The sequence below is a fragment of the Anomaloglossus baeobatrachus genome, chromosome 5 (assembly GCF_048569485.1).
Source record: "Anomaloglossus baeobatrachus isolate aAnoBae1 chromosome 5, aAnoBae1.hap1, whole genome shotgun sequence".
In the NCBI taxonomy this organism is placed as follows: domain Eukaryota; kingdom Metazoa; phylum Chordata; class Amphibia; order Anura; family Aromobatidae; genus Anomaloglossus; species Anomaloglossus baeobatrachus.
The window spans coordinates 548,535,384-548,552,333 of NC_134357.1; the positions used below are offsets into that span (position 1 = coordinate 548,535,384).

Sequence of the window (16,950 nt, forward strand, 5' to 3'; positions counted from 1 at the left end):
ACCCCGGCCTGTCTGCAGCTGTCATGAACTGACTGCAAGCGCCAGGGAATCAGTCACTCGGCGCTCGCTTGCTGTACAGTCTAGGCTGATGCATCAGTGCAAAAAAAAACAACTACACACGTCCGTCCTGACTCCTGTCCGACCGCTGCAGGTGCTGCCGGTAATCAGTGATGAAGTCTCCTGACGGCATCAGCTGATAGCCGGCCGGGCGGTAAAAAGCCGGCATCACCGAGAGACTTATGATCAGCTGATGCATCAGGTGCCCATCAGGTGATCACCGCCACGTCCTGCAGCTATCGTACGTGCCTGGGAGCCGGCACACAGCCGGAGCGGGGGTGGCGGTATCGGGAAGAGGAGCTGGGAGCATGGCACCGGGAGTCTGCAGACAGGTGAGTATGAGATTTTTCTACTGTTCACTTTTGATTTAGCAGCCGCTTCTATCTCCCGCACAGGAGCGGACATGGCACCGGGCGGGAAATGGAAGCAGCGGTGGCGGTACCGGGAGGGTTCACGCTTCTGTGTTTACTGACAGAAGGAATCCTCTTCCTGTACATGTCACTTTACTACCCACCCCTTGCGTTTATAGCTGCGTTTTAGTCATAAAAACACACTAAAACGCAGCTATATTTGCAATTTTCGGTTTTCATTGCGTTTTTGAACATCTCATTAAACTCAATGGGTGGAAAACACAGTGAAAAAAAACGCAAAAATAATTGACATGCTGCGTTCTTGTGGTGCCCACAAAAACGCAGCTGAAAAAAAAACGCTGTGTGCAGACAGCAAAAATGAAAACTCATAGACTTTGCTGGGGAAGCAAAGTCATGCAGTTTTCTGAGCAAAAACGCACCCGAAAAACACGCAAAAACGCCGCGAAAAACGCACTGTGTGAACTTACTCTTAAACTTTCAATAAACTGTGCATAAATCAATAGTCTAGTACTGTATGTTCTCTCTGTATGCTTGATTGTTTTTTTCTTTGAGCTCATGTACTTGTGTCGCCCAGGGTTTTGGAGTACTCGATTCCAAGCGGTTTGCAATTGGGGAACGTCACTTTGGTGACCATTGCCCGATTCCGTGCTCTGGGTCCTTTTTGAAAAGGGGGATATATTTACATGGGATTTAGGTTAATGTTTATACGTGACACCACTTGCGGTGTTGCGGCTACATATGTGGAGCCACCGCTGCAGAATATCACTACTGGAGCTGGTGTTAATTGCATCCTGGTTGGTAGGCCCTCCGCAATTAGGGCCAGGCCCCAGAGGATGGGTGATATAACGGCCGGAGGAAGAATGTAGTCCACACAGAGATTTAGTGCAACTGGTTTTTACTCACTGCTGGTTGATGATAACAGGTTACCCGAGGCCGGCTGGTTTCACCTCCAGGTCCCCTTCGTCCCAGTGCCAGTTCAGTACTCTCGTACCTTCTTCCCCTGCACCTGTTCTCTGGTAAATGGGTCCCCGTGGCATAGAGCAACTGGGGGTCCCCGTCTGGTGGTTTGTCCACTTCTGTCCCCCTGACAGTAGCGTGAACCCTGTGGGGTTGGAGCCTCTGGTCCTGTCCCCGGTTCTCCCTTTGCTACTGAGTCTTCAGATTTTTCAGGGTCAGCGAGGTCCTTGATGGTCCCCTCGCTGTGCAGGTGTTAACAGGTTGGTGTGGAGCTCTTTCCTGTCCTAGGGTCCTGTACCCTGTCAGTGCATAGTTCCAGGAGCAGTCCACTGGCAACTACTCTCCTGGGTACCAGGTTACCGCCTTCACGTCCACCTTCACTCTCCGTCACACTCTACTCTACTCTGCTGTCACTGTACACTGTCCGCCCCTCCCACCTGGTCAACTAGTGGACTGGAGTGGCTCCACCTCTAGGCAGCCATCCATTGGTCCAACCCTAGCTTTGCACCATTGTATGGGGGATTGTTTGGGGGAAAACTGGGATTTCCTAGGTTTTTGATGTTACCAGCGCTGGTATTTCGGGGCCAGGGGGTAGGCCCTGTATCCTTGCGGGGATGCAGAATCTTGTAGCACCCTGATGGTTTCAGGGTCGCTACATACTTTTGGGAGGATAGCTTCTATACAATATTCAGGGAAAATACAGTACCAGGATTGATGAGGACCTGTATAGAAGCTAAAACAACAAGTTATTAGCTCTCATCAGTTTCTTTGTTCCTGGAGTATGATACACAACAAACTTGCTCCCCCCCCCTCCCCTCATCATAGACTGAAGCAATCTGATGTGAAACATTTGGTGAGCTGTACCTAAGAAAAGCCTGAGATTGGAAATTCAAAGTAAAGTAATGATATATTTTACAAACTTTATATTTGTCATCTGTACTATTAATTTATGCAAAGTTTTATTTTATTTCTATAAAAATGTACTACAATAATGCTCATCGCATATTAACTGCATCGAGGGCCGGAAGCAGCAGCAACTCCGGACACATCAGCACCAGACAGGTAAGTATAAAAATTCATGCTGTCAGTGTGGATGTCACACAGATAGCACATGCTGAACACACACACAGATGCACGCACACACATACGCACCTTTTACAAGTCCATGCAAAACATGCGTGATTTTCATAGTCGTGTGAAAGAGGCCTAACAGAGATTTAAAAACACCTAAAGTAATTGTGAGGAGTGCACAGACTGAGGGCAAAAATGTGAAAAAATATTCTTGAAAAAAGTTTTTTTTCTAAGCAGTAATGCATGTTCACATTCCTGTGTTCACTATTTTCATCCTTGAGTTTTTTCTCCCGTTTGCTTTCCCTCTTGCTTTTTTCCCCTCTTGCAACTGTTATTGTGATAGTATGTATTACGTTCAGTATGCACCAGTTCAGACCTGCAGGTTAGGAAGTGCTGACCGTTTTTCTATTCTAGTCCCTCTTTGGGACATTCATTTTTATTAGTTTGATCGCTCATATAATGTATTGCAGTACACCAGCATTACAATACATTTTATGTCAGTGCTGCACTGACAGATGCCTCTGAGACCATGCTCTTGGCATGGTCTAATAGGCCACCATAACCAGGTAAACCAGAGGTCATCATGAAGATCGAGTGGGAGAGGGAGCGCAGTCCCTCTCCCTGACTCCTAACTGCTGCCATAGCTATTGATTGTTGCATTTAGGCGAGTTAAAAAGCCAGGGATGGCATGGTAACCGCCCCTTGCTGTGAGAGCCAGGGCTCAGCTGTCATGTAAGCAGAGCTCCTGGTGACAATCGCATGGGCACAGCTCCTGTATCCACATGATCACCAGGACATACAATTATGTATAATGTCATGAATGGGATAAAAACATATGTAATGCGCACATGACTGCATAAAATAGCTTTGATAAATCCAAATACCAGGAAACAATAAAAACAAAGAATCCTAATTTATAACATTATAGTCACTAAAGAGACGAAAATCAAAGAATCAAAACGAGATAAAAAAAGCAAAAAAAAAAAAAAAAAACAACAAAACACACTAAAAAAAACTATCAAACATGTACGTTCCCAAAGTTACCTCATATGTGCAGAAACTCAACACCAAAAACTGCCAAAATCCTCATCATGGGAAGATCATCCAGCACCATGACACCCGCACAGCGGAGTCCTGCATGGGGTGCGCTCACACAAGCCACATGACTCGCACGAGTATCGGCCGACTTCTCTCCTGACAGGAGCGGGTTGCTGCATGTATTTCTATGCAGTTGACACTCTCCTATCCGGAGAGTGGTGGCCATACTGGGTGATAGTGATGGGTAGCTCCTGAACGAGCCGGCTCTAAGAGCCGGCTCTTCATAGTGAATCATATGAGTCGGCTCCTGGCAGGGGCCAATTGAAATGTAAACGGCTCTTTGCCAGTTCCGTTCCACAGTCAGTCCCCTCTTGCCCCGCCCCTCTCGGCCCCTCCCTCCCGGCAGTAGTCACTCTGATCTTAATCTTATCCAGGAGACTGAGAATGTATGCTCCTCCTGCTGCCGCACATAGCACTGACTCACAGCCCCGCCCCCCTCCAATCTGTGACAAGCAGCAGTCAGGCAGTCACAGCCCCGCCCCCCTCCAATCTGTGACAAGCAAGCAGCAGTCAGGCAGTCAGGCACTTTATTAAAGGAACACTGACATCTGGATTTAGCCTGATTATAGTTATTTCCCGCCAGCTTGTAAATCCTCGCTGAGCGCGGGAGAAACAGCGGATGTAAATGTGCGTCCCTTGTTCTCTCCCATTCACTTGAATGGAAGAGAACAAATGATCCGCGATGCTGGATTGAGCATCACTGGATCGCAGGCTCGGGGGCTGCAGCGACTGTGTATATGCACCATTAGCTAGTGCAGCTTGGAATGGTTCTGTTGTTTCTGGTGAATAACCTCCCAGCAGCCCCTGTTACATGATAGCAGTGCCAATCTGAGGGACCAACTTCATGCACAGAACTAGTCCTATACAAGGCAGTGCAGCACTCTCAAATCACATCCCATTCTGCATACAATTGCCAGTAGTGTTGAGCTTATTGAATTGCACTTGTTTGATTTCTGCACTTTTTTTTTATCAAAAACATTGTGTTTGTTAAAGTTTTTACAGCAAATAATATAAAATCTGGTTATTCTGGAAACTATTCTGTTTTATGTCATAAATTGGCACGTGTAGATTTTTACTAAAAGGTATACAATCATGGGTTAAAACATACCAGAATTGGGCTTCAAATTTAAAGCCAAAGGTAATAGGAAATGAAGAGCCGTTTTCGGAGCCAAAAGAGCCGGCTCACCAAAAAATCGCATTTTACCCATCACTACTGGGTGATGCGATGCAAGACTCGTGCAAGTCACACCCATACACTGAGGAGCTGATCATGTGACCCCTGACTCCTCCCCCTCCATGTGACATCATCACAGGTCCTGGAAGCACAGAGCAGCCATATATCTAGTGTGCGGCTCTGCAGGAGGAGGTATGTGGAGATTCCCCATTACTGGGGCAGGGGGCATTAACCCCTTCAGCTCTGACACTTTCTTGGGGTTTTTCTCTTGCTGATTTCTATGAATCGTGAGGTTTTTGTTCCTTTTCCTCTGATAGATACAGACGCCCCAACTATGAGAGGCCGGAAGTGAGGAAACCCGTCTGCCCTCAGTCCTCGGCCCCTTTCCTGCCCTCGGTCCTCGGCCCCTTTCCTGCCCTCAGTCCTCAGCCCCTTTCTGCCCTCAGTCCTCGCCCCTTTCCTGCCCTCGGTCCTCGCCCCTTTCCTGCCCTCAGTCCTCTGCCCCTTTCCTAGCATCTGTCCTCTGCCCCTTTCCTGCCCTTGGTCCTCTGCCCCTTTCCTGCCCTCAGTCTTCTGCCCCTTTCCTAGCCTTTCTCCTCTGCCCCTTTCCTGCCCTTGGTCCTCAGCCCCTTTCCTGCCCTCGGTCCTCTGCCCCTTTCCTGCCCTCGGTCCTCTGCCCCTTTCCTGCCCTCGGTCCTCAGCCCCTTTCCTGCCCTCGGTCCTCAGCCCCTTTCCTGCCCTCGGTCCTCTGCCCCTTTCCTGCCCTCGGTCCTCTGCCCCTTTCCTGCCCTCGGTCCTCTGCCCCTTTCCTGCCCTTGGTCCTCAGCCCCTTTCCTGCCCTCGGTCCTCTGCCCCTTTCCTGCCCTCGGTCCCTTTCCTGCCCTCGGTCCTCTGCCCCTTTCCTGCCCTCGGTCCTCTGCCCCTTTCCTGCCCTCGGTCCTCTGCCCCTTTCCTGCCCTCGGTCCTCTGCCCCTTTCCTGCCCTCGGTCCTCTGCCCCTTTACGGCCCTCGGTCCTCTGCCCCTTTACGGCCCTCGGTCCTCTGCCCCTTTACGGCCCTCGGTCCTCTGCCCCTTTACGGCCCTCGGTCCTCTGCCCCTTTACGGCCCTCAGTCTCCGGCCCCTTTCCTGCCCTCAGCCCCTTTCTGTCCCCACACAGTATAATGCTTCTCCGTTACAACTCTACAGCAGTGATAGAAGGACACACCGTGCTTCATGCTATATTTTTCTCCACACTGCTTATCACCCATTTACCTTTTCAGATTCACTATATGATTTTTGCAAGACAAGGGACAATTTGCCAAACACATATGTAACGCCATGTTCACATGTAGCAGAAATGTAGTTTCCGGCTGCTTTTTATCTGCACATTTTCTCCGGTTGTCTAAACCTATAGCCTGCTTTACACCTTACAATTAGGTATGCGATCTCGTATGCGATGTGACACGCCCAGGTCGCATATGCGATCTAATGAGATTGCACGTAGGTCATTCATTTGCTGTCACACGAGCGTTAGTAGTCTATGTTAAATTGATCAATTTTGTGTGCGATCCTTTAGATCATGTGTTCTGTGACGTATGCATTGGGCACCTTTTTTTTTTTAATTTATTGACTTGCCAAGCGTGTGTAATGTGTAGGGATGCGTTTTTACTATGTCATCTGCCGTTCAGCTCTGCTACATGGCCGCTGACAGCAGCCACAGACAGCCATGTAGCAGCGGTGAATGGCAGATGACAGCAGACACAGACAGAGCCGCACTGTCAGAATGAACTCGGGTGAACTTCACCCGACTTCATTGTCATGCTGCGGCTCTGTCTGTGTCGCATCCTGATTAGCGGTCACCTGTGAAGACTCACCGGTGACCGCTAATCTCCTGAGTAAGTGAATTGAGCAACCCTCTCTCATATACTCACCGATCCCCGGCGCTGCACGGCGTTCACACTGCTGCGGCGGCTTTTACTGTTTTGAAAAAGCCGGCCGCCCATTAAACAATCTCGTATTCCCTGCTTTCCCCGCCCACCGGCGCCTATGATTGGTTACAGTGAGACACGCCCCCACGCTGAGTGACAGGTGTCACACTGCACCCAATCACAGCAGCCGGTGGGCGTGTCTATACTGTGTAGTGAAATAAATAATTAAATAATTAAAAAAAACGGCGTGCGGTTCCCCCCAATTTTAAAACCAGCCAGATAAAGCCATACGGCTGAAGGCTGGTATTCTCAGGATGGGGAGCTCCACGTTATGGGGAGCCCCCCAGCCTAACAATATCAGCCAACAGCCGCCCAGAATTGCCGCATACATTATATGCGACAGTTCTGGGACAGTACCCGGCTCTTCCCGATTTACCCTGATGCGTTGGCAAATAGGGGTAATAAGGAGTTATTGGCAGCCCATAGCTGCCAATAAGTCCTAGATTAATCATGTCAGGCGTCTATGAGACACCCTCCATGATTAATCTATAAATTGCAGTAAATAAACACACACACCCGAAAAATCCTTTATTGGAAATAAAAAACACACACACATTCCCTGGTTCACCACTTTAATCCGCCCCAAAAAGCCCTCCATATCCGGCGTAATCCAGGATGATGCAGCGTCGCATCCAGCGCTGCTGCATGGAGGTGACCGGAGCTGCAGCACACACAGCCGCTCCGGTCACCTCCACGCAGGTAATGAAGACAGCCGCGCGATCAGCTGCTGTCACTGAGGTTACCCGCTGTCACTGGATCCAGCGGTGGATGCAGCGGTGGCCGCGGGTAACCTCAGTGACAGATCAGCTGATCGCGCTACTCACCGCCGCTCCGGTCAGCTCCAGTCAGCAACTGAGGTGAGTAGCGCGATCAGCTGATCTGTCACTGAGGTTACCCGCGGCCACCGCTGGATCCAGTGACAGCGGGTAACCTCAGTGACAGCAGCTGATCGCGCGGCTGTCTTCATTACCTGCGTGGAGGTGACCGGAGCGGCTGTGTGTGCTGCAGCTCCGGTCACCTCCATGCAGCAGCGCTGGATGCGACGCTGCATCATCCTGCATTACGCCGGACAAGGAGGGCTTTTTGGGGCTGATTAAAGTGGTGAACCAGGGAATGTGTGTGTGTTTTTTATTTCCAATAAAGGATTTTTTCGGGCGTGTGTGTTTATTTACTGTAATTTACAGATTAATCATGGAGGGTGTCTCATAGACGCCTGACATGATTAATTTAGGACTTATTGGCAGCTATGGGCTGCCAATAACTCCTTATTACCCCGATTTGCCAACGCATCAGGGTAAATCGGGAAGAGCCGGGTACTGTCCCAGAACTGTCGCATATAATGTATGCGGCAATTCTGGGCGGCTGTTGGCTGATATTGTTAGGCTGGGGGGCTCCCCATAACGTGGAGCTCCCCATCCTGAGAATACCAGCCTTCAGCCGTATGGCTTTATCTGGCTGGTTTTAAAATTGGGGGGAACCGCACGCCGTTTTTTTTAATTATTTAATTATTTATTTCACTACATAGTATAGACACGCCCACCGGCTGCTGTGATTGGGTGCAGTGTGACACCTGTCACTCAGCGTGGGGGCGTGTCTCACTGTAACCAATCATAGGCGCCGGTGGGCGGGGTAAGCAGGGAATACGAGATTGTTTAATGGGCGGCCGGCTTTTTCAAAACAGTAAAAGCCGCCTCAGCAGTGTGAATGCCGTGCAGCGCCGGAGATCGGTGAGTATATGAGAGAGGGGGATAGACTGACATGGACAGAGAGAGAGGGACAGAGATAGTGACGGACTGACAGAGATTAGTGCATGACAGACATTGTGAGGCGCTTCAGAACGCAGCTTTTCAGCTGCGCTCTGAAGCAGACCTTTTTTAAGCTGCCGTGCAGAGCGCACACCTGCGCACATAGCATCAGACATCAAAATCGTATGAGGGATGTCACACGTTACAATTGAATAGTTTCGTACTACTAAACGTCCAATGTATGAGGAATAAACGACGTGTATGCGATCACCGTATTTTCGTTCAATATCGATCGCATGTAGGTTTCACACGCAAATACCTCACGAACGATGCAGGATGTGCGTCACTTACAACTTGACCCCGACGACGGATTGAAAGATTTATTGAAGTGTGTAAAGCAGGCTTAACAACGCAATAACAATCTTCTTGGTTTTTTACTGCATTTATTTGATTTTATTTTGTTCTGTTATTTTATTTTTTGGTGCAGATTTGAAGCACAATTTGAATGGATATTTCATAATAAAAAATCTTTGATTCTGCACTTAAAAAGGCAACAGTGTATTTTAGACGATACAATACGATACGATACACTTTATTGATCCCGTGGGAAATTATGGTATCACAGCAGCACAACTTAAATCATAACATGAATTACTTAATTGACAAGACAGTAGAGTTGACAGAAGAACATTATACATTAGATTAGGTCATACACAGGGGGTAAACTGAAAAGTAGAAGAAATAAAGAAGTAGACATTCACCTTGATGATTTAACACTAATGTTATTGTTGTACATTCCCATAGCAGTTGGCACAAATGATTTCCTATATTTTTCCTTCTTACACCTCAGAAGGATTAGCCGGTTACTGAAGGTGCTCTTCTGTCTCATGAGTAGCTCATATAATGGATGTGCATTATTATTCATAATCGCCATACACTTTTTCAGAGTTCTTCTCTCCACTACCTCCTCAAAAGAGTCAAGATTGCAGCCAACAGCGGAGCTTGCCTTCTTGATAAGCTTATTTAGCTTATTAGCATCAGAGACCCGCACACTACTACCCCAGCATCTGAGTGCAATAAAGATGGCACTTGCCACTACAGACTGGTAGAACATTTCTAACATTTTGCTGCACACATTAAAAGACCTCAGTTTCCTTAGGAAATACAATCTGCTCATCCCCTTCTTGTAGACCATCTCTGAGTGGCATCTCCAGTCCAGTTTGCTATCCAGGTGGACCCCCAAATATTTGTAACTCTCCACCTGCTCCACCTCCTGACCAGCAATAGTAATCGGTAAACATTCCATCTTTCTCCTGCTATAGTTGGCCACCAACTCCTTAGTTTTCTTAACATTTAGTTGTAGATAGTTACCATGCCACCAATCCACAAATTTCGACACCACCCTTCTATATTCCTCATCCCCATGGTCCCCCCTAATACATCCAACAACCACGGAGTCATCCGAGAATTTTTGAAGGTGACAAAAATCAGATTTATACTGAAAGTCTGATGTATACAGTGTGAATAGAAAGGGCGCTAGCACCGTTCCTTGAAGGGCACCTACACTGCTCAATAATCTGCTAGACACAACTGCTCCCATCTGTACAAACTGTGGCCGATCTGATAGGTAGTCAGTTATCCAATTTCTCATCCCCTCCTCTACCTTCATATCAGTCATCTTTTTGTGTAGTACAAGTGACTGCAGGGTGTTAAATGCACTCGAGAAATCGAAGAACATCGCTCGCACAGTGGCTCAGTCATTCTCCAAAAATGAATGTACAGTATGTAACAGAGAAAGAATAGCATCGTCCACCCCCAATCTATGCCGGTAAGCAAACTGTAGGGGATCACTAAAAGCCCTCACCCTCGGACTCAAGTGAGCAAGCACTAATCTTTCCAAGGCCTTCATAGCATGAGATGTTAAGGCTACACTGCGATAGTCATTTAGGGTTGCAGGAGAAGTAGTCTTGGGTACCGGAACCAGACAGGAAGTTTTCCATAACACTGGTACCCTCTGTGTTTGTAGACTTCCATTAAATAGGTGTGTACAGGCGTCATTTCGATAATTTTTGCTCAAGAGTAAATCGTGATGTGCCAGGTAAGCATCCTCTGGGGCGGCTGTGGGCTTCTATTTTTAGGCTAGGGAGGACCCAATAACTAGAGATGAGGGAACTGTGGCGCCCCAGGACCTGGTCGCCACAACAGCATTGCCCTTCCAAAGGGTTAATGCTGTGCCTGGAGATAATGGGGAGGTCCATTGGCCAGCAAGTTTAACATCCACCGCAGTTCTCCCTCCGGCCAGCAGGGGGAGCTCTGAACCTGGAATTCCAGGGAGCCTTCCTCAAGTCTGACCTGAGGGAGGAAGTAGGTTCAGTCTGTAGAGAGAAGTGATAGTGAGCAGACGCAGAGTGTGCTGTCCTGTGGATCTGGGGCCTAGAGCTAGAGTAGCTTGGCCCAGGGAAGCAGGAGTAGCAGAGAGGCAGCGGAGAGACTCGGACATCGGAGTCTGTGGCCACCAGGGCTTAAAATACTCCCTGGTAGCCGAATCCGAAGGGCAGGAGAGCTGCAAGCACCTGGCCCATAAACATCCCGAAGGTACAGCTGCAGCATCAGGGCCCGGTGTGGACTCCAGCAGAGAAGCACCAGAGAGGGCCTGCGCAGCCTGCTACAGAGGGAAAGGGACGTACCATCGGTCCCAGCAGCAAAGAGGGCCATTGCTGGATTCAGAGAAGCAGGGTCCTATCATAACAAAGAAAAGCACAGGAGTAGGCCTCATACTCAGCTGGCCAGAAAGATCACCCCAAGTACTTCCAGGCCGACCGGATCCCCATCACCACCTGTAACGGTCTCCCAGGACTGGACTGTTCCCAAAGTAAAAGAGGAAAAAGTAAAGAGACTGTTGTTTGTGCCTGGTTCTTTCATTGACTGTCGGCCCTGCACCGTGTTAGCCACACAACACCATAGACTTTCACGAGCACTAACAGTGTCCCCGGGGCTCCGCTCCACCTGTGGGGAGCAGTACCACCATTGCTGCTATATCATCACCCCGGAGGCCTCACACAGCAGCGGCGGCTTAATAGCCGCAGACCACAGGTGGCGTCACGAACACAAACTTTATTCATCATGCCACATATTCTACTGACACCCACCAGGGCCACGGAGCCGGGCCCAGCCACCACTGACTACCACCGGACTAGTCCGGCCCGGCACCGGGTGTCCCATAGCCCTGGGGTGGGCGAGTCAACTTTGGCGTCACGAACAGGATTTCGTGCCCAGTCCCACCGGGTACTGTGCGCCTGCAGAAACTGTGCTTAAAAGACTGTGTTACTGTTTGCAAACTGCCGCCGCCATTAGCCTCGCCGAGCGCAGGAAGAAGGGGGGGTGTGCCTGACAAAGAGCGCGAAGGGAGCGCGCCATCAGAGCAGAGCGCTGTTAACCCCGCGCGACCCAGAAGGGAATTTGAAAAGTGAACGGAGCCTGGTAAGGTTCACTAAGGGGGAGGAAGATGTCTGACCCGGAGGAAGGGCAGGTGGCTGCCATAGCCCGAGACGCCGCGGCACCAGCCGAAGCAATCCCAGTCGCCGTCGCCCCAGCCCCCGCTGTAGCGCCGGTAATGCCGATCACAATGCCGTACATCCCGGGAGCGGAATGGCTGCCGCAGTACTCCGGGGAGTCCCATACCTTGAGCGACTTCAGAGAAAGTGTGCACAGCTTGTTCTGGGTGTATCCGCTGACTGAGAGCCAGAAGGTGGGCATATTAATGGGGCAGCTAGCCGGCGGTGCGGCCCAGCGTGAAGTGAAGTCCTGGCCTGATACAGATAAAGGGACAGCAACCCAGATACTGGCCAAGTTAAAGAGTACTTTTGACACCCGCACCGCAGCAGAAATAAAGATGAGATTCTTTGGGTGCAAACAACGGGCCACAGACAGCATACGGGACTATGCCTTAAACTTGCAGGAGGCCCTGAAAGCAGTTAAACAGGTGGACCCAGAGAGTGTACGTGAAGAAGACCAACTCCTACCTGAGCAGTTCATAGAGGGGCTCCTGTCAGATGCCCACAGGACCCAGCTGCGTATCATGGTCCTGCAGAACCCTGCTTTGGACTTTGCAAAGTTTAAGGACCAGGCCATCCGGGTACTGAGAGAATCTAGACCGAATGACCCAGTACCCCTCCGGCCTCTTGCTATCACGTACCCCGGGGTGGTGCCTGCAACACGAGCCGCTGCAGGGGCTGAGACGCAGTCCCTGGATCAGGACCCCACAACAGAGCTCAGACAGCAGGTCCAGGAGCTGACCAAGACTGTAGCTGCCCTTGCCAAGACCATTCAGTCTCTACAAGTGACCCCATCGCCTGCAAGAATCGAGTTGGCCTCCAGCCCAGATGATGTCCCATGGATGCGACAGAGGAGGATTCCGCCGACCCGAGGAAAAGATACAGACCGGTATGATTCAACGGGACAACCGATCTGCCGCCGCTGCAGCCAGGCGGGCCACATTGCACGACACTGTCCTTTAAATGGGCCGAGCCTGGGGCCAGGAGCCAACCCCCAGGTGTAAGGAAGCCCGGCTCAACCCCCAGCCGCAGCAAGTATGTGGGAGGACGACCGGTCCTTCCTATTGTGCTGGATGGGATCCCTTTGAATGCCCTCCTGGATACGGGGTCCCAGGTAACAACCATCCCTTATAAACTGTACAAAAGATATTGGGCTGATTCAGACATTGACCATGGCCCAGATGATGATTTAACAATTGTGGCCAGTAATGGTCAGCCCTTACCTCAAATTGGGTATTAAGAAGTAACCATTAAAGTGGGGCGGGTAGAATTGCCATGTCAGGGGATGATAATTGTAGATATTGATCGCAAAGAATCTGACCCACTGCTAACCATTGGTACAAATGTGATAGAAAATTGTATTGCCGAAGTGATAATTTTGTTGCAACAGGCGTCTGAGACTGCCAGCTCCGGGCAGCAGCGTGCCCTACAGAGGGAGATCAGAGCCCTGATGAGGAGGCAGCAGATAGAGCTGGCCGGAGGAGAAATTGGCAGTGTGAGGGTAAGTGACCCCCCCTCCCCATTGCAATACCCCCAAGAAGTGAAATGTTGATATGGTGTCAGGCAGCAATAGGCCTCAAGGGTCAGGATTACCATGCCTTGGTAGAACTGGTGTATTCAGACAGTAGGCCTGGAGTCCTGATAGCCAGAGGGGTAGCAGACGTTCGCAAGGGGAGAGTGCCCGTCCGTGTCCTGAATTGTGGGGAGGAGGAAGCCAAATTGCCCCGGTACGCCACTGTAGCAAAACTGTACACTGTCAGCAACAATACCATCAAAGCAGTGGAACCCTTGATCCCGTCCGACCAGGCGAAAGACAATGGCTCCAAGGGGCAGCTGGAAGACTGGTGCCAAAAATTACATGTGGGCACCGACTCCACCCCCTCACACCAAAAGCATGGGGTTTACCGGGTGGTACAGGAGTACGAGCGGGTCTTCAGCAAACACCCCCTAGATTTTGGGCAGGTGAAAGGGGTTAAACATCAAATCCCCACGGGTGATCATCATCCCATTAAAGAGAGATACCGCCCTGTACCCCCCGCACAGTATCAGCGTGCCAAAGAGATGTTACGGGAAATGAAGGAGGCTGGGGTTATCAGAGATAGTTGTAGCCCCTGGGCAGCTCCACTAGTGCTCGTAAAGAAAAAAGATGGTACAATGAGAATGTGCGTAGATTACAGACAAATTAACCGCATTACACATAAAGATGCTTATCCACTACCCAGAATAGAGGAGTCACTAACAGCCTTAAAGTCAGCTAACTATTTCTCCACCTTGGATCTCACCAGTGGGTATTGGCAGGTTCCCGTGGCAGAGGCGGACAAGGAGAAGACTGCATTCACGACACCACTGGGCCTCTGCGAGTTCAACTGTATGCCATTCGGGCTCTGCAACGCCCCAGGGACATTCCAAAGGTTGATGGAGTGCTGCTTGGGCCACCACAACTTTGAAACCGTGCTGTTGTACCTGGATGACGTCATAGTCTACTCCAAGACTTATGAAGACCACCTGAGGCACTTAGCAGAAGTGTTTGAGTCCTTGTCGAAATATGGCCTGAAGATAAAGCCGTCCAAATGTCACCTCTTGAAGCCAAAGGTACAGTACCTGGGTCATGTGGTCAGCGCAGAAGGTGTGGCACCTGATCCGGAGAAAGTCACCGTAATCAAGGACTGGCCAAGACCCACCACGGTAAAGGAGGTGCGGCAGTTCCTTGGGCTGGTGGGCTACTACCGAAGGTTCATTGATGGTTTCACAAAGATAGCAGCGCCCCTTCAAGATCTCCTGGTGGGCCAGCCAAAGCAGGCTAAGAAGCAGAGCCCTCCATTTGAATGGAGCAGCCAAATAGAAACATCCTTTGTCCGGCTGAAAGGGGCTCTCACGGGAGAAGAAATTCTGGCCTACCCTGACTACAGCCAGCCGTTTGTACTGTATACAGACGCCAGCAACGTGGGACTGGGAGCAGTTCTGTCCCAGGTGCAGGGAGGCAGAGAGAGGGTGATAGCTTACACCAGTAGGAAGCTTCGGCCCACAGAAAGGAATCCAGAAAACTACAGTTCCTTCAAGCTGGAGTTCCTCGCTATTGTTTGGGCAGTGACTGAACGCTTCAAGCACTATCTGGCATCGGCCAAGTTCACCATCTTCACGGACAACAATCCGTTGACACATCTGGCAACAGCCAAGTTAGGTGCGTTGGAACAGCGATGGATGGCCCGGCTGTCTAACTTTGACTTTACCGTCAAGTACGGGGCTGGCAAGAAGAATAACAATGCTGATGCGCTGTCCAGAATGCCTCACTTACCCGAGTCTGGAGAAGACCTGGATGAACTCGAAGAGATAGAGTTACCGGCTTTCCATCACCAAGGTGTTTCCCAGTGTGAGCATGCTGTAGGAGTGAAGCGCTCGAGCCAGCACGAGGTCTCGGTCAACCCATTACTACACCATAATTGGGAAGAGACACAGAACGGTGACCCGGCCGTGCGATTGGTCAAAGAAAAGCTAGCACAAGCTGAGACCCATCTTGGCCCAGATGCTCCAGAAGAAGCCCAGCAGCTGTGGAAGGAGAGGGGACGACTGTTCACATACCAAGGCAAGCTCTGCAAGAGATATGTCAACTGGCGAACGAATGAACTCGTCTGGCAGATAGTGGTCCCACAGAGGGATGCTCCAATGGTCCTAGCAGCTTATCATGATAACGCAGGACACTTCGGGTGGAAGAAGTTGGAGACCCTACTCCGTGATCGGTTCTACTGGGTGCACATGAGAAAGACAGTCGAGAAGTGGTGCCGAGACTGTGGTCCATGTAACCTGAGGCGGAAAGATGATGCCAGCCAGAGGTCTCCCCTACAGCCAATTGTCACGAAGCAGCCCCTGGAGTTGGTGGCCCTGGACCACGTGAAGTTAACACCGAGCCGGTCAGGCTATGTGTACGCCCTCACCATTGTGGACCATTACTCTCGTTTCCTGGTAGTAGTGCCCGTGAAGGACCAGACAGCCAGAACAGCAGCTAGAGCATTTCAGGCATACTTTTGTCGACCTCACGGTTACCCTGAAAGGGTACTGACTGATCAAGGTCCTGCATTCGAGGCAGAAGTGTTCCAAGAGTCCTGTAACATGTACGGTTGTAAGAAAATCAGAACCACACCGTACCACCCCCAAACCAATGGATTGTGCGAGAAGATGAACCATGTGGTTATTGATATGCTCAAGACTCTACCTCTGGAAGAAAGAAACCAATGGCCAGAGAAGTTACCAGATCTGGTACACCTGTACAACCATATCCCGGTAAATTCGACCAACTGCAGCCCTGCTTACCTGATGCGAGCAAGACCTGGCAAGTTACCTGTAGACTTTGAGATGGGGACTGTGTCACCTGAAGCGGTTCAGGAGATAGAAGATTGGGATAAAGAGCGACAACGGCAGTACCGCAAGGTCCAGGAATGCGTAGAAAGGAGCCTGTCTCAAGCAAGAACGAGACAAGAGCAGCATTACAATCAAACAGCTCCAGCAACTCCCTTAGCACCTGGAGAACAGGTCCTCAAGAAAAAGCGGAGGGCGCATAAATTAGATGATCAGTGGGAGAATGAACCCTACACCATTATCCCCTCCAACTTTGACAATAGTAAGGTATGCCTCATAAGCAAAGATGAAGGCAAGACCTATCAAGCAGTTTCTCGAGACCGCCTGAAAGCATGCCCCGAACGGTGTAGAATCAAAAAAGAAGTAGAAGAAGTACAAGAAAGTCCCCAAAGTCCAGAAAAAGAGGAAGAGATGATCCACACAATCCTTGGAAAATTCCCCAAAACTTGGACCCGAATAAACAATGCCATAGTGGTACCAGTGTTGACGTTCCCGCAGTTGGTCGAGCCAGAAACAGAAGAGGTTCCAGATCCACCTAAAGAACCATCCGCTCCAACACGAGATGACACGCCAGCAGTGGAACAGGAGAATCAACCCCCTG

The 16,950-nt window shown here is 50.1% G+C and overlaps 2 protein-coding genes across 2 annotated transcripts in view; one reads left to right on the top strand and one right to left on the bottom strand.

The window, feature by feature from the left end:
* LOC142312242 (uncharacterized) overlaps positions 1 to 3,709 on the bottom strand; it is a 73,280-nt gene extending 69,571 nt beyond the window's left edge. Inside the window, exon 1 of the mRNA XM_075351164.1 lies at positions 3,501 to 3,709. Within this exon, the coding sequence (XP_075207279.1) occupies positions 3,501 to 3,505 (5 nt within the window). The 5' untranslated portion in view covers positions 3,506 to 3,709. The remainder of the gene's footprint in view (positions 1 to 3,500) is intronic.
* The window catches only part of LOC142312962 (uncharacterized), a 126,069-nt gene that overhangs the window by 97,079 nt on the left and 12,040 nt on the right, over positions 1 to 16,950 (top strand). The window contains exon 9 of the mRNA XM_075351950.1: positions 10,133 to 10,270. Within this exon, the coding sequence (XP_075208065.1) occupies positions 10,133 to 10,270 (138 nt within the window). The remainder of the gene's footprint in view (positions 1 to 10,132; positions 10,271 to 16,950) is intronic.